This window comes from Sturnus vulgaris, chromosome 22 (assembly GCF_052056855.1).
Source record: "Sturnus vulgaris isolate bStuVul1 chromosome 22, bStuVul1.hap1, whole genome shotgun sequence".
Taxonomy (NCBI): Eukaryota; Metazoa; Chordata; class Aves; order Passeriformes; family Sturnidae; genus Sturnus; species Sturnus vulgaris.
Window position 1 is genome coordinate 1,956,947 of NC_142264.1, and position 22,044 is coordinate 1,978,990.

General features: G+C 44.1%; 1 protein-coding gene across 4 annotated transcripts; it reads left to right on the top strand.

Moving 5' to 3' along the window:
- Positions 1–11,854: 11,854 nt before the first annotated feature.
- Positions 11,855–21,821, top strand: STOM (stomatin). Of its 4 annotated transcripts, XM_088177557.1 has the most exons (9): positions 11,863–12,076; positions 15,196–15,299; positions 16,128–16,200; positions 17,112–17,194; positions 18,911–19,114; positions 19,596–19,730; positions 20,165–20,345; positions 21,226–21,351; positions 21,436–21,821. In XM_088177557.1, the coding sequence occupies exons 1-8, from the start codon at positions 12,028–12,030 to the stop codon at positions 21,348–21,350; spliced, it is 954 nt and encodes a 317-aa protein (XP_088033683.1). In that variant the 5' UTR covers positions 11,863–12,027; the 3' UTR covers position 21,351; positions 21,436–21,821. The 4 variants fall into 4 exon arrangements, 3 of the variants coding, with proteins under 3 accessions (XP_014735545.1, XP_088033683.1, XP_014735546.1); XR_015808081.1 differs by having other exon boundaries at positions 11,855–12,076; positions 20,165–21,351; XM_014880060.2 differs by having other exon boundaries at positions 21,226–21,821.
- The last annotated feature ends 223 nt before the right edge of the window (positions 21,822–22,044 follow it).

Consider the following 22,044-nt stretch of genomic DNA (forward strand, 5'->3'; position numbering starts at 1 on the left):
TGGAGACAGAGGGCAGAGATGGAGACAGAGGACACAAAGGCAATATAGAATTTACCACTCAGGAAATGTTCCCATTCAAAGCCTGTATATAAGAATAAGCTCAAGAAATAAAAAAAAAAAAGAGGAGTATTTGAGTCATCTCTTACAATGAAGCTTTATAACATCATGAACAAGGTATCAAGGCCATGGCACTCCAATTTCTATCCCAGTACAGCTGTACCCCTTCGTTGCTTATATTTTTAACTGAAGTCAACTGCTTGTCCTTGAATTTATTTTTAACCACCAGCAGTCATTTCAGCTGAAGGTGCAGGGCACTGTGAGTGCACACTTGCACATTCAGCATGAGTGACTAAAGGAAGAAGACATCCAAATCATTCCAGAGTGTATCCCATTCTTAAATTAAATGCAGACCTCATCCTCTGAAGTTATGTAATATAAATTGGGATGGTAATTATGTTGAGTGTTTCCTCTGGCACAGCCAGGTTTTGCAGCTTCCTCACCTTTCCCCACTCTGCAGTTTCTGGATTGTGCCCTGACCTTCTGTTCCACTCCACTCCCACTGACAAACCTTCCACAGCAACTGAGCCACCCGGTCCTGCTCCAGTGCAAATATTCTCACTTCCATTCTGACATCCTACTCCTAAAACTGTCCTTTTGTCCTTTCAGCCACGTCAGGTACTGCACTATGCCTGCCTTGGGCTCCCTTCACTGATGCATTTTCTCACTCCCCAAAGGAACAGTGCATTTGTCCTGCTGTTTATGGGTTCCTCCCTTTTACTTCCAATATCCAACACAAGATCACTGTCTCTCCTTGGTTTGTACAATAATTGGAATACTTATTTTCACATGAGTATTTGAATTCATTAAATTTCTTCTATGGAATTTCTCTCCATGTTTTCCATAATGTAAAGACTGGGAAGTTTCCCCCTACAGAGTTCTGATAATCCCAAACACTTATGAGTGTTTACACAGGCTGCAGATGTCCCTTCTTCTTCCAACTCGAATTCTTTTAAGCACACACTTAAAATACACTAGAACTTTAAGATAGGTTTAAACTGTGCACTGACATAGATCTTATTTCTATCCTTTTTTAATTGCAAGCAAGAAAATAATTTCTCATTACCAAAAAGTTATGATTGCACCCAAGAGCAACAGAAATGGGAAGAAATCTCCATAATGACAAATTATATTTAAAATCAACATGGAAATCCAGAGCTGGGGGTGTTATGCACAGGGCAAATTCTTTGCTCAGCAGAGCCAAAATCTTTTTTACTGCAGAGGTTGTTACACTATAATAGAGAACATTTGGCTTGAAGCTGATTGAAAAGGTGGGTTTACAATTTGGTATTAAAGGACAATCTGTGACTGGAGAACACAATGAGCAAGACAGCGCCTGATATGAAATGCTGCTTGTCAAGCTTGACATTTTATGTCTCTATTTATATCAGTCTCAAGGAGATGGAGTTTGCTGGCAGTAAATCCCAGCCATTAAAGCAGGATGGAACCTGCTGGAAAAGTTTGTGACTCAGTTTAATTGGGCTATATTTATCATTAGCATTATAGTCTTTAACATCTAACCTACTGACATTATTTTTCTCCTTCAAGCCTTTGTAACTTCTCTAGTGCCATAAAGTCTTGTAAAGATTTTTTTGTTGTTGTAAATTAAGGGGAAGAAAAATATTAAACATTCAGTCATGCCCCATAGCTACCTAGGCCTAGGTAGAATTTTTAGTCTGTGCATAACAGTAATAGTTTCTCATTTTTATGTTTCCCTGAGATCATAGTAGAAGCAAATGCTAAGCCTAATGTCCCCACCAGCAGCGAGGCTCATTAGGTACAAGTTGCACCATTTCACTGGGAAAAATAATACATTTCTCTGTGATTTATGAAAGCCAAAACTCAGCCAAGTGCTCAGGTCTCTCTCCAGTTGTGTTACAGCTCAAAAAATTTGCAAAGGGACATTTAAAACACATTTCAAAACAATTTGTCTGAGTGTACATCTTGTTTACAAGAACAAACTACTGAAGTCGAGTAATAAAACTTGGAGAAATGCATTTTATAGTGGAAACTCTGGCACGACTTTAATTACTTCAGTGTAACTGGCATCTCTGTGGACAGACTGTTCAGGCACTTCCATTGTATTTTAAACCTACATGAAAAAGTCAAAGGACAAATCCATACTGCAAGAAATAGAAACATAAATCCCTTCCAAATGTGAGACGACTTCAGCTGAGAAAGTTTGCAAGCCATTAAGACACAGCCCTGTGGATGAAAGGAGAGGCAAGCAGTGGGATTTCCCCCATTGTCCGTGTCCATTCCAGTCTAACCAGAGTCACAGCGAGCTCTGCAACAATTTAATAAGGAACGAGACCTCAAGTCTATGGCTAGCTGAGCAGAAATAGTCATTTAGGAAATCGATTGCAGGCTTTGAAGGAAACGCATCTTCAGCTGCTGTGTGAGGAGAGACGTTCACACCACTGCCCACTCCCTGGAGACGGCAGCAGAACAGACCAGAAACAGGTGGAGTATCAGGAAGGATCAAACAATCAGCAAATTAATGGACTTGTGTTGGGAGCAGGGGGCGCTGAGAGGGTCCTACAGCACATCTACCATCCTGTTAATTACAGCACCATTCCTGCAGGTAGAACTCATTAAAGTAAAAGTGCAGCGTGGTGTAATAGCAGAGTGTCAGCCCGAGAATTCAGCAGCACTTTGCAGATTTAATGCACTCTGTGAGCTACAGGGGAACAGTTCCATGACTGCTGGGGCCATTGCAGCAGCTGCTCAGCGACAGCAATGACCCTGGGGGGAAATCTGCCATGCCAGGGGTGTGAGGCACACAGGGCCCAGAGGGATGTCCTGCCCCTCTCAGCCACATCCATTCCTGGCTCTCACATCACCTCACTGAGCCTCACACCTGGCACACTGCAGTGGGCACACCTGGCACACTGCAGGCTCACCTGGCACACTGCAGTGGGCTCACCTGGCACACTGCAGTGGGCACACCTGGCACACTGCAGGCTCACCTGGCACACTGCAGTGGGCTCACCTGGCACACTGCAGGCTCACCTGGCACACTGCAGTGGGCACACCTGGCACACTGCAGTGGGCACACCTGGCACACTGCAGGCTCACTCACCAGGCCAGGGAAACTCTTCATGAGCAGAACCCAGACAAGGCAAAGGCCAGAGAGATGTCACAGGATCTGATGGAGCAGAGGATGCCAGGCATTGCTTTATGTTACCATTTGGAATGTTTTTACCATATCTCTATATAGACTGCCAGTAAACTCTTACTGAGAGTACAGCAAAATTCCCTCCTGCCTTGTGTTGCTCCTTAGAGGTTTCTTCCAAGGACCATGCCCTGCCCAGTGTTTGCAAACTGATTTGAGTTGAATGCAAAGAAAGAGACTTTATACCAAAACTACACACTTTTCAGGAACATCCACACTGCATCTATACACAAAACAATTGTTTCTAATTCATCTAGTTCTACCAAAAATAGAAAAAAAAATGGAGATACCAAAATAGCACTGAAGTCAGATTACGATGTTTTATGTATACACCAAACTTCTTTCATGTTGTAAATGAAAATAGCATCTTATTACTTTAAGGAAAATAATTAACAGGAGTAATCCAAAAAAAGGCTTTCGACTAAATAAGTTTCAGAAAATAGCAAAAATCAGCCCAGTGGGGAGTCATAAAGCAATTTATCTGTCACAAAAGTTTTTAAAGAATCTATATAGCTTTGTGGGGCTCCCCCGAGCTACTTTAGCTATGACTAATAAGAACAAATGCACCCAATATGAAATTGTCCTGCTGAAGCAGTAGAAATAAAAATAAAATATTTCTTTCACAAAGCACACCAGAAACTGTTCTATGATCAGATAATCAGCAGCTCAACAAACACTGCATAAAGACAAGCAATAAAAGTCACTGCCTAAAGAGTGTCTTGACAGCTCTAAAGAAAGCTTGAGTAAAAGCTTCTACAAGCAGTGCTTATTAGAGAGATTTACTAAATACAGCAATATCCTTTTGAAAAGTTTATCATCAGATCTTGTAATTTAAACATACACATCAAATTTATCTAACGTTCTAACCAACCAGATCTTGTCAACCAAGTGAGAAAGAGTCAGAGGCCATAATGGTTTCATCATTTCTGTTTTCTTTTCAAATAATGTCACTGCTGGCCCTGGAGGACAAACAGTTTGTTGTAACTCTCCTGTTCCACTGTAGAATATTGCACATGATATAGTTGGAATTATTGTAGCAACTTCAGCTCAGTAAGGACTTGTAGTTAACCATATTGATAGTGTGGATATAATTCCCAAAACACACAGAGTAACCACAGAAGATGTGGATGCTGAGGAAGTGTCCTGTTGTCACCAGGCAGGGAGCTGAGCTGCTCAGAGTGAAGCTGGGATGTTAAGATCAGTGATTCTGTTTAGTACAGTCTTGTCAGTAATCTGTAGAACGTGTCTGAAATCCATGTGAATTCCCCTTCAACCAGCTGCAGAATGAGCACAATAAATCTGACCCCTTTGTGGTTGGAGATTTCACTCAGAGCAGCAACTGCTGGTCTCTGCAACCACACTACAAATCAAGGAAGGAAAAAAAAATCTCTTCCAGCTTGGCATGGTGATAACTAATCCTTTTCAAACCCTCTGCCAACAATTTACCTTTCCAGAACCCTGCACTGCTATCCCACATTCTGGGAGAATGCAGCCAGAAGTGAAAGGAGAGTGGAATTATGAAGGCCAGAAATGCACAATACCCATGAATTCATTTTTATCTCTTGAACTGGGAACACGTCATTGGGATAATTTCAGTCATTTGGTTTGAACAGCTTCAAAGAGACAAAGCCAGTCATTATTTTACATTGTTAGCTGCTGGCACCAGCCTGTTTCTGTTTGGTTTTGTACAATGGAGACAGTAAATTTTTCTCCCATTGAACCACTCACTATCTTTAAAATTATCTAAATACTTATTAATTTCTCCTTTTATTTTGTGCTCGAGCTCCAAACACCTGGTGTACTCTACTCGATCTATTTAAAGGAACAAATCAAAAGAGCCAAAGCAGAAATATTTCATTTCCAGTATCAAACACTTGTGTCAGAATGAAAAATCCCGAACTTTAGGGTTGCCTGGTAGCTGCTGTTGGAAATGGTGCTTTTTACATTATATTCCACATTTTACTTGTGCAACAGTATTTTCCCAAAGGAAAGTAGCAGCAAACATGGGAAGTAGTTCAACAAATGATGAAGAGCAAAATCAAGAGGAAAGAAACGGCAGTTAGCTGAGTTTTCTGAGGAGGTGGGAAGAGAGAAAATTCCTTAAATTGGAAATAAATTTCTGTTCTTTTCCATATTACTCTTCCATTTAAAGCATCAATTCAGGAGTGAATCTATACTTGGTGTAAAAGAGTCTAACTAGTTCCTGAACTCATTAGAGCACAAGTAAAAATACATGAGTTATTTCATTTGCTCTAGCAGTCAATATTAGAAGACAAAGATGAGGATATCTCAGTCTCAACCAATTCTAAATGTGAACATATGCTATGTTGCTAATGAAGCCATTTGTATGGCCATGGAACTGTGAGGGAATTAACCACAGGCAGCACAAGGTGCCACTGACTTCTGAACTCAAACTTGATTAAGCAGAATCAGTCTCTGCTGTGAACGACTGAAAGATCTGCTGGAAAGTGAGGATGAATGGATGGTGCATAATGAATTCTATGGCTGTGAACTGATCTGTGTTGATTAAGAAAGTGAAATCAAGTGAATAAAAGCAGGGACAGAAATAGCACAAGGGCTCAGTGAACCACAGCTTTCACCTCTGACCAGCACGTTCCACTTCTGATACGATGAATAAATGGCACAGTCCTGGTCCCCTCAGCACAGCCCGTGGCACAGCGTTTGTGCAGAGCCTGCTGCAGCTCCACCAGGGGCAGACAAGGGGGGATGGCTTCCCATGGACAGAGGGCAGGCTTGGATGGGACACTGGAAGAAATTCTTCCCTGTGAGGGTGGGGAGGCCCTGGAAGTGTCCAAGGCCAGGCTGGGTGGGGTTTGGAGGCACCTGATCCAGTCCATTGATGGACTTGAAGTTCCCTTCCAAGCCAAACCATTCTGGAATTCCACAACAAGCAGAGAAACCAAGAGGCCAGTGCAGAGCTGCAGGGACTCTGGGACTGCAGGAATGTGGCTCAGCAGGGCAGGGTGGACTTTTACCAGCAGAGAATGAGGAAGTCAGAAAAGTGATGAGTCAGGACTGGAAATGCCCCGAGATGTGCACAGGAAATATCCACATCCTATGGCCAACTCTAAGCAAGAAGTTAATGCTCAGATACTCAGTAAAAACAATCAAACATTTCAGTAACAGCAGCTGAATGGAAACTTAAACCAGCACTTTGGCTGCTGAGCTGCAGCTTCTCTCCAGCAATCTGCCCTAAAAATCTCATCATTAAAGGCAGTGATTAAGACAGAAATGTCACCTTTCATTTATACAGCAGTTTTCATCCTGAAGCACTTCATTAACTATCTTTCCAAAGATCACTTTGCAACACTGATTCTGCTGTATTCCTCCTCTGTCTACCCAATCACAAAAAAGAGGCAGATTGTACCCTTTTCAGAATCCATCAGATAAAACCTTAAATTGGAGTTTCCATAGAAACACATCATGGGGCTCTCGGTTTCTCTATCAAACCTGTTCTTAAACTTTCAGCTTTACTTAATGCTAGATTTTCAAAAACACCAATTAGCTCTTTCATTTCATGTAACAGTTGGACTCGATGATCCTGAAGGTCTTTTCCAACCTAAATGATTCTATAAAAAGACAAGGGAAGAACAACAGCTGCCACAGACAGGGGAACAACAGGGAAAATTGTGGGGTTTGGTCATCCAGTAAAATCTCTGAGTGCCAGTCAACTCCCATTTGCACTTAAAATCTCCTGCCAAAAAGGTTGTTATAGAAATCTGAGCTCCATAGGAAGCCTGACTATGGAAAAAATGATGTCATGCAAATGATGAACACAGGACTGGCCATTTCAGGAATATTCTGGCACAAATACATGACTCACCAGAGTTTACTGCCACTGACCCCCAGCTCAGAGCCAATTTTGTTGTCAATAAAAGTTAATACAAATGTTTGTCTTCATTTTCTTAGCATTTCCTTTAGTTCTTTTTCTGCATCCAGTTACAGTTTAATCACTGCTGCCAGAAATGTATTTGCAATAAAATATATTTTTATTACAAAGTACCCAGAGCTTTGTTACTTTTATCATCAGATTTAGGCTATATTGTTGGTCCAGAACTGCTTTCAGTGTCTCACACAGTTATTCTGGTTTAAAATATAGAACTATTAAATACACAGAGTGAAATGTACAGCCCTTCAGTATCTTGTTTTATCAGTAACATAATCTCTTATGCTGCTACTAAATCTTTCAAGCATGCCAGTGTTCTGGAATGCAGCTCTGCTCCTTAATTCCAGGGATGGAGCAGTTACAAGTGCTAAACCCCCCCAGGCTATCTAAGTGTGAGACAAACTTGTAATTTCAGTGACATATGCAGGAGGATTCCTGCTCCAGGAGGAGCCTGGGTTTCTGCAATAGCAAAGTGACATTCCACTGCTGCTTTGAGGCACCTTGATGACTTTGACTTGTTCTAGCACATTTGCTTGGTTTGTGTGTGTTACCTCAGGCTTCCTCTGCTTTGTCAGACACAAATTTTCTCTTTTGCCAAACCTACAGAAGTAAAGAAATCATTATATTGAAAAATCAAGAAGAGCCCTGGCTGCCCAGCTGGATCTTGGGTAAGCCCAGAAATGACAAGTAAAGGCTCTGTGCACATGACCAGAATGGGAAACAGGAGGAAGGTTTCTCCTCAGAGAAACTACTGGAGAGCTCTGGGACATTTGGAAATTTAGAACTGCTACATCCCAGTCTCTTCTTCTCCCCTCCCCCGAACTGGCTCCAGGGCTGGAGGAGCTCCTAGACTGCTAAAAGTCTTGAAAACTCAGTCCTCTGCCTCCCTGAACTGTAAGAAACACTTTAGAAAACAAACATTATCTCCAAAATACTCTCTGTAAGCAAATACCATCAGCAAGGACCGTTTAATTCGACTTTGATTTGTATTTGTGTACCTGAATATCCCTTAACAGGATATATGGGACAATTCGAAGCACTGGGTTGTACAGAATTTCCTAGATTTCTAAAATACTTGCAATATTCATAGATAGTTTGGCAGTAAAAGTATTTGCTGAAAATTTGACCAGATTTTCTTGATATTTGTAACAATGCCCCCAGCAGCAGCAGCACCCCAGGCTGCTGTGACCCCTCCTTTCTCCTGTTAAATCCATGGACAGCAGCCCCAAAACTCGGGATTCCCTCACGATGAGCTTTGCTCTGAGTGATCATTCATATGTATTCTCTAAGTGTAAACAACATTAAAATAATTAATCTCCCAGACTCAAAGCTATTTTAAACTGTGAATCTATTAATGTGGGAGAAATTACTCTGTTTAAAGAAACCTGATTTTATGACATTCTTATTTTGGGATTATTATTCAACATATACATACTCTATTTCCACTGAAAACAAATAGACCCATGATATAAAAATAGGCAACTAAATGAAATGCAGGCTGTTATAGCGTGGGAAATGTTTGTGGAACTTGCATTCTGGATTTGATTACTTTTGGATGTTTTAGGGGAAATTGGTTCAAAGCAGTACTTTTAAGATGAAAGCCAAAATATATGGAGACAGACCTACTGCAAATGTATAAGGGAAGTGAGAAAGTTCTCCAGAGAATTAAAAATTCAACAAAACATTTAAACACATATGTAGCAAGAGCCCAGTAGATGTCCTGACATACTTAAATGCACCCTTCAAAAATCAGAATGACAAACAGCAATGAACTATTGTGAGAGTTGCTTAAAATGTATTGTAAAGTGGGAAAAGCACACTAAAATAAGGCACACCACCAAACTGCCATGGCTGATCCCTGGGGGGAACTCACTGCACTTCAAGTGTTTAGAAAAGCATGAGTAAAACAGGTTTCACATAAAATTTGGTGTAATAAGCCATCTCCAAACATGATTCTGAAACGGAATATTCCACATCCAGCAAATTTTTAAGGTGTCAGGAATAGCCTTTGCTATTATTCCATAATCATTGGGGACTACAATTTACTTTACTGTGTTTAAAAAAACCACTGAGGTGACAGAAATCCATGCCCTCAATACAGGCTTCAAGCCCGGCTGGCACAGAGGCTGTGCTCAATATCCTGCTGACATCTATCGGCAGCTCGGTACACTACAGAAAATCCCACTGACAGCACATCTGGGCAATAAATATCCCCACTATTGCCTTCTGTAGCTGCTGATACACCTCACACAAATCTTCTTTCAATTAACTGCCCACCGGACACACTGGAACTCAAGGAAAGGTTAAATAAACCAGACTTCACTGCAGAGCAGTACCAAGGAGCTCCTGCTACCAGAACTCCCACACTTGAGATGACGCTGACCTATGGAAATAATAAAGCCAAAGTCCAATTAAATGTTCCTCTTCATAAGATCTAGAGATTAATAAATCAATTTGAAAGTCCACTGTTTTCTTCTAGGCAGACAGAAACCAAGTCCTTTATTTCCTTTAGTTATTGAACCAAGAATTAGGAGATAAGATATTCCGATGTTGTTATTTAGCAAAGGAGGAGAGGAGAGGGGAAGGGGGAGAGGAGGAGGAAGGGGAAGGGAAACTCTGCCGCTGGTCAAGGTCCTAGGAATGCCCCACAGGACAGCCCTGTCCTTGCCCACCCCACTCAGGGGCTTGTCCAGCTCCCCTGGCAAACAGCCAAAGAATAAAATGAATGGAATGCAAGCCCGTCTAAAATTAGAGGGAAGCTTCCTCTTCTTTAAGCAAAACGCCAACATAAATGTGTACATGAGTACACAGCATGCTGCTGAGATATTGCTGAACCAGGGTTCCCAGTTTATGGAGGAGAAAGGTCTTAATTGCTTATTTTTTACTGTAGAGAGGGGAAATGAATGGGTGCTTCCTCTTCCTTGCTGAAACAAGGTAAACCCGTGCTGTACATCTTTTAACGAGCAATTTGTATAATTTTTCAAAGCACCTATAGAATCGTAGAACCATTATCTTATTATTGGCACCAGCTCAGATTTTTCTGGTGCCAAATTTGCCGTGGATGACGGGGATTCCTCACAGCTCATCTTCTTTTTCTGCAGAGCCTGTCCCTCCCATTTCCAGCACGTCTTTCCTTCCTCCTCGATGCTGATCCAACCAGCCCACGGAATCTCACAGATTCTCATTCAATTACAGCATGGTGATATTTACAACCCATGGCCAAACATCACCTGGCATTGTAAGTTTCTTTGTGGAATTTACAAGCTGCGTGCAGGTGACAGCTCGGATAGAATGATTATCTATCAGTTTGGAGAACTCACAGTTCTCCCTTTCTTGTACCTTTGTGAAAAATTAGCCCCACGTGTTATGTACAGAGCATAGGTAAACTCACAAAGTTGTAGATAATAGGACCAAAAGGTTAAGGAATTGCTGATATGAGAACAGCAGGTGTCAGCACTCGTAAATGTGTTAACAGTAAACACGTGAGTAAAGATAATGGACAGAAGAAATTTTAAAAGGTCACTCGGGGATCTCGAGGCAGATTTAGTCTTTAGTTTCATGTTCTGCTCATCTGGATGAGTCTGAAATCAACTGGCACGAGTGTGGCAGGAGGAGCTCACAGCAGCAATAGGAAGAGTGTTCATGAGGGGTTTTACACTCACCAGAGAAAGTGTTGGTCGTTCTCCAGTGCTGTTCTTGTCACTTGGAGATATCAGAAACCACATTTAGCATTCAGCTCCACTCCTGCCCCATTAACCTCACCCAACTGTGCTACCAAACAAACCTTGGCTCCTCTGGTACGCAATGGACAGCAAGATCCAGGCTGTCCATTTAGGCTCTTCCAAGGAAGAGTTTAACACAGAATAACACCAACACTGAAAAGAAATCCCTCTATTTTAGTAGTCTAATACCATTTTTGTTCATAGGCTGCAGTGTGTTTTATGAAGAAGCAGTTGCACTCTGGCAGTGTAACGTGACACGTGCATTTGTACGTCCCCATTAATTACCAACATCTCGTAGAGAAACAAAGGTTAAAGAATAGCCGGGATTTATTTATAGCCCTCGTAATTCACACTGATATAGAATTCAACTTTGGAACTCTTATCGAATTTAACAGTCTGGTCTACAATCTGGTATGCAATGCCTGTGTGTGTATGATGTGTTTCTGCACAGACTTTGTCTTTGTGGATGGACCTTGTATGAAAGCAGCAGAAATCATTACTGTAGCCTCTTCCAAAAGGGAAAAAAGACTCCAACTCTCCACGTGATGGGAAGAGAGCGTGGGGAAGAAAAGTAATAAAACCTCACGGAACATCCCCGCATTAAACGACGCACGAGGCCGGGGCAGCTGGAGCTTTCCTCGCTGCTCCCCTCCGGAGGGGATGCCCGGGGCTCACTCACCTGGGGCGATGGCTGCCCGTCGGGTCGCTCGCTCACTCCATGTCTTCCCCTCCTTCCTTCCCTTCGTTCCCTGCCCTTTGTGCCGCCCTGGACCGCCATCCAGCCGCATCCCCTCGGCCTCCCCCGAGCCGGGCGAGCTGCGCCCGGGGGTCTCTCCATGGCCGCTCCCTCACGCCCTCAGCGGCGGTGGCGCCCCCTGGCGGCGGAGCCGGGCGCGAGGGGCCACGCGCGGAGCACGCGGGAGGGGCGGGGCGAGCGCGCGGGAGGGGCGGGGCGAGGGGCGGAGCGAAGAGCGGGAGGGGCGGGGCGGGGCGGGCGCGCGGGGGTGGCGTTGGGTGACCCGAGACGGGACGGAGGTGACAGCGGCGGTGACAGCGGCGGCGACATCGGAGCATCGGCATCGGGGCAGCCCAGCGCACAGGCGGCTCTGAGGGAACGCGGGACGGACTCACGGACTCCGAGGCGGCCCTGAGGGGACGCGGGGACCATGGCAGACCAAGAAGCGGGGCAGCCGCAGAAGCCCCGGCGGCCGCCAGGTAACGGCCGCAGGGAGAGCGGGCAGGGACTGTCCCCAAACGGCCCCGCAGCGGCCGCTCCTCGCGGGCTCCGTGCGAGGGGCGCCTTCGTGTCTCTCTCCTTCGTGTCTCTCTCCTCCGTGTCTCTCTCTATCTCCGCTTTTTTGTTTCGGTTTTAGTTATTGCTTTATTTAGTCGCGGGGGAAAGTTTGAAGATGCTTCACCGAAGTTAAGCCTGCGTGAGGAGCGGTCGTGCTTCGCTTCCCCGGCAGCTTCCGCTTCCCTCAGCTCCGGCTGCCGAGGGGTCACGGACGGTCCCGGAGCGACCACAGCCCTGTTAACGGGGGTTAACGGGGGATCCTGAGCCCCCAGCCCCAGTTAATGAGGGATGCTGAGCCGCCAGCCCCGGTTAACGGGAGGTGCTGAGCCCCCAGCCCCGGTTAACGGGAGGTGCTGAGTTCCCAGCCTCAGTTAACGGGGGATTCTGAGTCCCCAGCCCCGGTTAACGGGGGATTCTGAGTTCCCAGCCTCAGTTAACGGGGGATTCTGAGTCCCCAGCCCCGGTTAACGGGGGCTGACCCCGCTGCCCGTTCGGGTAACGCGGCCGCAGGTGCCGATTCCCGGCAGGTCCTGGCAGCGCCCTTGGGAACGGGAGCATCACCACGAGCTGCCCGGTGGCGTAACCCGGGTGTGTTTCTGTGCGTATGTTTCCTTCCCTGTGCAGTAACTCGGATCACTAAGGGGAAAACCACGCAAATAATGACAAACAGAGTCAACAGAAGTAATCCCTGAACGAGAACAAGGAAAGATTAGAGATTGTTTTTTGACCCTACTGTGGCTTTTTGCCACAACCATATCCTGTCTAGGTGTGACTGGTGCAAGTGGTAGAAGTCTTCAGGTGGGGCAATGAGTGGTTTTTTACTTCTTGGTATCGTTATTGAAGTGGGTTTTGGCCTTCCAGCTGGGAAGTGTATTGGTGTGGGATGTGGGTCAGGATGTTTTGGAGATGCACTTGAGCCAGCACAACTGTCAGTTTCATTTACTGGAAACCGAAATGTTTTCCTGTTACTTCCATTGTTCAGAGACAGGCAACGGAAAAGTCATGATTTATTTTATACTTTTCTTGTTTGCAACTGGAGAAGGAAATGTATTTATAAGATTGCTTTGTGTACGAAGCCTTTGGCTGGGTAATTTGAGTTGTATAAATAACTGTGGATCTCTTTTCCTCATGCCCAGTGGCACATGTTGGTTCTGGAATCCTTGGAGAGGATCTGCATTTCATGTGTTAACTATGTTAGTTATTAATACCTCGTCACGTCGGTGCCAGTCTTGTCTCTGCAAGCCTTTCCTGAACACACTGCTGAGGTGGTTTCTCCTGCAGCTCTCATGTGGTCACAATAAAATATGGAGTAAGGGACAGAGATGTAGTTTTGGTTATTGGATGTCATAATTTTGGGTATTCCCCATGTGAAATGCTCTGAGAAGCAGCTATGAAGACACCTAGTTCACTTTGAAATTGGCCTTTTGTTTTCAGTCAGGACACATTCTTGCTCTTTGACAGTGGGGTGCTTGTTTGGACTGTGGAGTCTTTGCAGAAGGAAATAAATCACAAATGAACCATGTGCCACACCTCAAGCTGTAACGAGAAATTTCCCCTTCCATCTTAGCCTCCAGCACTAAGTGTGTATTATAAATTGTTAATACAGTTTGATGGTCCAAGTAATAATTTCTTGCTAAAGTACGGTAACTGTTCCAGTCAGCCTTAAAGGCATTGAAAGCTGATTCAATTAAGTTTTTTTGTTTGTTTTTTTTTAATAGTCTTTCTCCTTGTGGTTTATTTCTTAAAAAGGTTGCTCAACAATATTTGTATTTTTTTTACTGCCTGCTTAGATTTGCCCAGCACAGCAGGCTATCCAAGGTGTGGGCTTGCCTGCCTTTTAGCCCAGGAGAAAATCCCAGTGGCAGGTTTCAGGGTACTGTCAGCCATCAGAGCAGGGTCAGGTCTGTGTTTTCAGCCTGTGGGGTGGGCAGGGATGGGGATCTGCACCACCTCTGGCAGTGTCAACGAGCCTCTCTGAGAAATCAGGCAAGAATTGCCTCTGGGTGAAGCTATCCCAGTGCTGTGATGGATGGTTCAGAAGTAGCTCATCCCACAAATGCCAGGCACGTTTCTTTTGTCTCACAGAGCTTTCCACAATACAGCATCTCTCTCCCTTCTTGTACTGTGAAAAACAACACATTGGTGCTAAATAAAGCATCCTCTTTGCTCAATCTTGAATTTTGACGTCATTTGAGGTGTGACTTCTACATGAAATTCCGAATCTCCAGAGTAGGAAGGTGATGTTTGTGAGTGCCGGGTGTCACCCTGGGACATCCCTGCTTGGCAACAGGCTCCTGACAGCCCTTTAGGAGTCTTGGCTGGCAGGATAACAAACTTCCTGTAGCTCTGTCAGTGCCTCCCAGCCCACGTTTTGTCGTGGCTTTAGCTGGGGAGCTTTGGAAACAACCAGCTCGTTATTTGATCCCAGAGTTACCTTCAGCTGGTGTCTTCTCCTGACAGAGAAATAAGGCATGAGGAATATCTGGCCAAGAAATTCTTTATGGAGGCTTTATTTCCAGCTAATCTTGTACCTCATCTTATCCAACTTCCCAGATCCAACGGGTCTGAGAGTTGTGGTTTTCTTAGATCTGCATCTGTGGCAGCTGGGACAGAGCCCAGCTTCTAAGGATGCTGTCCCTGAGCTGGCAGGCTGTGGGGTATTTACATTTTACTCCTTACAGAAGTCTTCCTCTGACTTCTCAGAAAACAAAGGAATGCAATTTCCACTGCTGCCTGTGAGTCACTCTGCTAAAAAAGGAAAAAAAAAACTGGGAGAAAGAAAGGCATTTGAGAACTGAAACTTAAATGTTAGTAAACTTCGGCATAAATGCTCCTTGGACAGCATTCTGCCCTCAGCTGTCTCGCACGACTTAGAAAATCAAAACAGAATTTGGCTTTTAATTTATTTTCTGATCTATACCTAATGCATTTGGCCAGAAGAGTAGTGCTAAGAGTGACTTGTTTCAAGGAACATTCAACATAAATATCCAATTTAGGCACTCTTGGATTTTAAGAAGTGAAAATTTCTGCTCTTTTGTAGATGATGTTGATTCTGGCCTCGGTGTGTGTGGATGGATCCTGGTGATCACCTCGCTTGTTTTCACTGTTCTTACATTTCCTATATCAATATGGATGTGCATAAAGGTAAAATTGTTCACTGCTAAGTTGGATTAAAACTTTCAGCAATGCAGAGTGGCTATTACTGTTCTCAATTAGATTTATTTATTCTAAACACAAATTAATCCAACTCTGTTCTGTCTTGAGCTATAGCAAACAGTAAATAGCAGACACCAGCACTTCAGGGCATTCTTCTTCAAACCAAAAATAAAAGTCAAAATAATTCCTGCATTGACGTCTTTACTACATCTGCCCAGCTGTCATTAGTAAATAAGGTTATTTGAAGGATCAGAATAATTGCAAGAACCCATAACTACTCTTAGAGAACTGATTTTTTTTTTTAAGGAGATCTCTCCCTGTATATCACATGTCTAAATGTGAAGTAGGTAAATAGAATTATGTACATAGATGTGGCTGCATGTGACACACTTGTAGGCACAGTGTTGTCTCTGATCACTCTGGGGTTGATGTTTGCAGTTTCCAGACAGGAGGAGTTATTTCCTCCTGGCTTGGCTGATGTGGTATCAGAATTGGAGCTGGAAAAATCCCTGCTGGCTCACAAATGCTGCACTTGTTGTGTGGTTGCCAGGATATTCCTGATGGCTGCTGCTGGTGCCTGGACCTGCCCAGGTGCCATTCTGCTGAGAGCCTGAGGAATATTTCTTATGGACTATTGTCCTGATTTTTCCTTTTGCTCTTTGCTTTTTGACAAAGAAAGTTTAGACTAAAATTCTCAAAAGCAGCCAGTAGAGAAATGTGTATTAAATTTGAGACTCAAGCCTGATGTGTACATAATTTGCAATCCACCATGTAACTTCTGGAAAGCTGTGTGTGACATCCAACAATCTGTTGCAGATTATCAAGGAATATGAACGAGCCATCATCTTCAGACTTGGACGCATCCTAAAAGGGGGAGCAAAGGGACCAGGTATGTCCTGGACAGAAATTTGTTCTAATTAGTCATCAGCAAAACAATAATGGTGTAGAGACATTGCAGTAAAGTGGCAAATGGATTTCTCAACAATTCTGTAACTTCCAGTAAGAGGATGTGTTACAACAGGAATTGGACTTTCTGAGCCTCGTGGGTCTCTTCCAGCTCATGAAGTTCTGATTCATGCTCTGGATTGAGAAGACAGCAAACTTAATGTTACCCAGCTCTCCTTTGTTAATGTATGGTCTGCAGGCAGAATCAAAAGCATTAAATGTAAAGGGAGTTTTCAAATGGGTTATGTTAAAAAAGAAGTTTGATGTATTAATTAAAGCAAATGAATCTGAAAGCCTTGATGTCCTTCAAAAGTAACAGAAGCCAGTAGAGTATTTGATAGTTTTGAAAAGTTGCCTGTGTATATTAGAAGTTCTGAGATCTGGAACAATGTTATTTTCAGCTGTTGCTTCTGGTGCTCAAAGTGACAGAAAGGGGCAATGGCTTCTCCTTCCATTTTCACCCAGGCTTTGCAATGTTCCATATTGTGTAAAGCTGAAGAATCTCAGCGAGCCACCAGAACAGAAGGCAGGAGGTTGATGCTTGTCAGAATTAAGCCCCACAAGTAACTATGTGGGGGACATTTTAAAAAGTGGCTGTTAATACTTCTGGGGCTGTTTTATTTCCAAATGTTAAAAATCTCAAACTAAGTGATACCCAGATAAATTGAAATTTCTCAGCATGCATTTTGGAAAATCTTACCTTGGTTTGGAAGCCACTAACAAGTGTTGTGCTGCTGAGCTCCTCACAAAGAGCTGCACAGCCACAACAGATGGATTTCAGCTTATTGCAGTAACAAGTTTTGTCTGCTTTAATGACCCATTTTCACACCTTCTTGAATGGATTTTTTGGCACAGGTTTGTTTTTTGTCCTGCCTTGCACAGACAGCTTCATCAAAGTTGATATGAGAACCATCTCTTTTGATATCCCTCCTCAGGAGGTGAGTTTGTATTTGCCTTTGCATCTACTAAAGTACTTGCAGAATTTTGTGCACTTTGTTTTTCCTTCTCCCCTCTCAGTGTTGGGTAATGTGCAGTTTGAATACAGATTCCTTGTGCAGGTGCCATTTATTGTGAAGATTACATATATATCCCTTAGAAATGTCATCCAGTAAGGGAAGAGCACTGAAAGAAAACAGATGATGCTCTGAGAACCAAATGAGATAATTGAATTCTGCCTGAGAGCTGGAATGGGAGGGGTTTGGAACCAAGGCTGCTGGGCTTCATACAACATTCCCTAATTGCTTCTGTGAAATCTGGAAAATTTCCAGGCACGGCAGGGATCTGTCCTGTGCCAATTTATCTACATGTAGAAACTAGCTCAAGGAATGGGATGAAATTGGTATATACATCAAATGTTATTTATAGCAATTGGGGAATGAGTGGTCAGCTCCCTTCCTTGGGTTTGTGTGCCCTGCCCTGCACAGGAACATGATGAGGGTGCTGCCACTCATGGCAGGTCCTAAAGAACAAAAAAATTACTTTAATTCCTAGCCTGATTTTCCTTGGACATCCTAACTTTGTAGCAGAATGTCTCCAGAGCATTAAGGCAGCTGAACTCAGTGCTGCCAGCTCCATGGATAACAAAATAATAAAACCCAACCCTCCCTCTAAAAACGAGTTAGTGAACAATTGTATCCCTATGGTTGTAACTGTATCACTCATGAATCAGACAGAGATGCTCCATGCAACCTGTGCCCTGCATCTGTTTCCTGTCAGATCTGCACATGGGTTTGTTGCTCATGGTCAGTTGTGGATTGAGACAAATCAGCTGTCCTGCTACACTCTAAAGGGTAATTGGGAGAAACCTAATCACTGACAGGCAGAATGTGCTTGCAGCTGCTGATGTACCATTAGTGAGGCCATCAGTAACTTGCTCTTTCTTTTGACTTGATTAAATCATGCTTATGGATTTAGGTTTGTGTTCCTTACATAGAGGCAGAAATCCATTTTTATTTGTTCAACATGATTTCTGTGCATGCTACTCATTCTTTAGCTTTTGTGTTATGAAAAGCCTGCTGAACGAGGTCGTTTGGGAGGGGACAGGGCAGGTAAATCTTGAAGGCAATTGTGTACCATGGAACGAGGGCAGCTCTGGGCTGGTTCTCTGAGCTCCCCTGTCAGTGCCACTCTCCTGTCCCAGGAGGCTGCAGCACAGTCCTCAGGGCCTTGCTCCTCCTGAACTCCTCAAAATAATTTCTCTGAGCCTCACACAGCCCTGGTGTAACCTCACTGAAAGGCAGCAGGGACCTGCCTGGCTGTGATTCCTCGCCAGAACCACTGGTTAAACTTCCCAAGTGAAGATGAATTTCAGAATAAATAATTTCTGCCTTTTCTCTTTTTCCTATCACTGGTATGACTTGCAGATGCCTCTGTGAATTCGAGGAAGTGGGTTAAAAATAGCATGAGGGCAAAGCTAATGGAATGTATTTTTCACTGAGAAGTTTCTAATCCCATATTTAGTCTCAGCTTTGCAGAGCTGTACTGGGAGGTTAATGAACACTGGGACATGTTCACATGCAGCATATGTGTATAAGGGCTTTTGTTTTCAAGGCAGTGGGAAACCAGGACTTGGTGCAGTAAAACAAATACATGATTGTCATAATAATGAACTTTGTATTTATGGAATATTCTGTACTTTCCCCACTGCTTTTCAGATCCTGACCAAGGACTCAGTGACAGTTAATGTGGATGGAGTGGTTTATTACAGGGTACAGAATGCCACCCTGGCCGTGGCAAACATCACCAACGCCGACTCAGCCACCCGGCTCCTGGCACAGACCACCCTGAGGAATGTCCTGGGCACCAAGAACCTCTCTGAGATCCTCTCTGACCGTGAGGAAATTGCACACCTCATGCAGGTATGAGCAGCTTGGAGCAATCCAAGCAGCAGGTTAAGCAGCAATCTCATGGATAACTTAAAGGTGTGGATTTATTTTATCTCTAAGTGATCAGTTGTGATTTGGAGCTGTAGGCAAAGCCCTGACAAGATCTCTTGGGAGGACACTCTGTAAAATAAGAATGAGGGACTAAAGCACTAAGGGTCTAGTGGGGTAGCACATGGGATACAGGAGAGGAGGGCACCCCTGGGTCCTTGTGTCAGTCCTTCACTGTTGAAGAAAATTGTGCCACAGAATTCCTTCAATACATTAATGGAGCTCTGAGGGGTTTTGTTAGTTTAAAACAGTTGTGCTCTTATAGCTGTCAAATCATACTACAAATACTAAAGCCCTGAAAGTGAGAATTTGAAGAGAATTCATTTGGTTTATTGGTCATTCTTCAAATTTGGGCGTTAGTTTGAGCCAGGTGTGTGGCTTCACTTACCTGTCCTGCCTTCTGTAGGTCACACTTGATGAGGCAACAGATGATTGGGGCATTAAAGTGGAACGTGTGGAGATCAAGGATGTGAAGTTACCTGTCCAGCTGCAGAGAGCCATGGCTGCAGAAGCAGAGGCTGCCCGGGAGGCGAGAGCCAAGGTAATGACATCAGCCTGGGGGCTGGATTTGCTTTCCCCAAGTAAGAAATACACCACTCCCTCTCAAGGCCTCGTATATACCAAAAGGTACAGCTTGAAGGGGAAAGTGTTTTCAGCTATCTATGGGGAGTGCCTCTGGTATTGAGAGGCAGTGCTGGAAGAAGCACAAAAGCTTTTGAAGATAGAATAAATACTTACATTGTACTCTCAAGACCTGATGCCAGCTTTTGTGATCCTGCATTCTGGATGGGAGGATACAGGCACTGGGGCCTGCAGAGCAAACAGGAGTGGCTGGTGCCTGCTGAAAGCACATGCCCAGGGCAGGTCACTTAGCAGGCTGCTGGGCTTTGGTACCTGCCTAGGGCTGAAACCCCCAGTGGATTGGCTGTTCCTCCTGTGCAGGATGGGTTCAGTGTCACTGTTGTGCCTCCCCAGGTGATTGCTGCTGAGGGAGAGATGAATGCCTCCAGGGCCCTGAAGGAGGCGTCCATGGTGATCACAGAGTCTCCTGCTGCTCTCCAGCTCCGCTACCTGCAGACCCTGACCACCATCGCTGCCGAGAAGAATTCCACCATCGTCTTCCCCCTGCCCATAAACATCCTGCAGGGCCTCATAGGTCTGAAGGAGTAGAGAGGCTGGGAGGGGCGAGCTTGGGGTCAGCCCATGTTTGCAACACTGAATTCCCTGTGTAGTGTAGCTTGTGGCAGTGTTAGCAAAGTGGGTTTGCTGAGGAACCTTTTTGTTTTTACTGAGTGTATTATAAAACTTGTATGTAATGTTTGTGAATGTGGATAATTGCAATATTTGAAGTTGAAAACCTCTCAGAATGAGTACAAGCAGGTTGTGATCTTAAGTAAGCTTTATCCATATTGTCCTGGATAGGACACCTCTAATCCAAAACCTCCTTTCCAAATAGAATAAAAAACCAATTGTGGTAGAGGTGATCCAACACTTGGAATTATTCCTTCTACAAAATGTGACCCTGCAAGGGAAATGGAATGGTGTCCTGGGGACTCCTAAAAATCAGGCTCATGCTCTCTAAACCAGTCCCCACTGATGAGAAACAGTTGTCAGTGGGACTTTCTGCCAGCCAGGAATGGCACAAACATGCCATAGTTATGGATACAACGTGCTTGTGGTCACTTCCGAGGTTATGTTGTTATGGGGCTGTGTCTGCATAGAGTTACACTGCTTTAAAGCACTGAAAAGGTTGTGCCTGTGTCTGTTTCTCCTAAAAATATTTTTTGAAAACCAAAGTGCTGCATTTTATCCAGATCTAAAACCTTATGTCTCTAGGAAATGTCATGTCTGTAACTAGCAGGAAGGAGTGGTGTTTAACAGAAGGTGCTGCACTGGTGCTTTACCTGTTGGTGCTGGCTCTGTGCAGACCTGGAGTGGTTGTTGTGTCAATAAGGGCTTACACTTCATCCTCAAAGCAGCTGGGCCTCAACTCACATAACCCAAGCTGTTAAACTTCCTGTTTTGTACCTCTGTAGAAAAGGCAAATAAGAGAAGATCTGGATGCTTCATGGGGAAGACTCGTCAGGCTTCCACCAGCACTGAGTCTGACATCTTTAAAATCTGGGACGAGGCAGTGGAACTGAAATGCCAAGATCCATGATGTAAGTGCCCTTCTCCCACTGGCCAGCATAACTCCATAAGTTGTTCCTATGCTCTTTCTGCTCCAATCAGCTCTGTATTTACAGGTGTTTTAGGCCTGGGTACCTGTGCCTCGACACGCTGTGCCTTTGTCACTGGCAGGAGATGCCCAAGTGCTGTTGCTTTTCTGCCTGTCTGCTGGCAGGTTTTCCTTTGTGTTTGTCAAGGTGGCAGCTCGTGTAAGCTGAGCTTAACTTCTGGCTGGGAGCAAGAGAAGCAGTTAACAGAGTTGGAATAATTAGCATTGCTGCGCTCAGGCACTTGGAGTGGGAAACAGAGCAACTGCACAGCTCCAGGTTAATCCTTAGGGAAGATGAGTCACTCTGTAACTCTCGCTGCTGCAGCTGCAGATGCCACCCCTGTGAATTCTTGTTGACACCACAAGATGCTTTTTGCTCTCATCCTGAATAAAAAACATGCTGTTTACTAATGAGTGAGTTTCTGAAAGAGTAAAATACTGTTTATCAGGGTCTCAAATGCATATAATTCTGAAGAGGGGAAAGCAAAGCAGTCCCCAACTCCTCAAAATAATTTCTGTTACCTTTTACTAAAAAGTCCACGTGCAAAGATGGCACAAAGAAGGTTTTGGTTTCTAAGGCGTGTTCAAACATGGGATCTGCAGCTGCTCTTTAATATTTTCTTCTTCATAACAAACT

Excerpts from the sequence above, each read along its gene's own strand:
- STOM (XM_014880060.2), top strand. The coding sequence starts at position 12,028 with ATGGCAGACCAAGAAGCGGGGCAGCCGCAGAAGCCCCGGCGGCCGCCA. Across the intron at positions 16,201-17,111 it reads AGGGGGAGCAAAGGGACCAG|GTTTGTTTTTTGTCCTGCCT; the intron begins GTATGTCCTGGA and ends TTTTTGGCACAG. Across the intron at positions 19,731-20,164 it reads CCCGGGAGGCGAGAGCCAAG|GTGATTGCTGCTGAGGGAGA; the intron begins GTAATGACATCA and ends GTGCCTCCCCAG.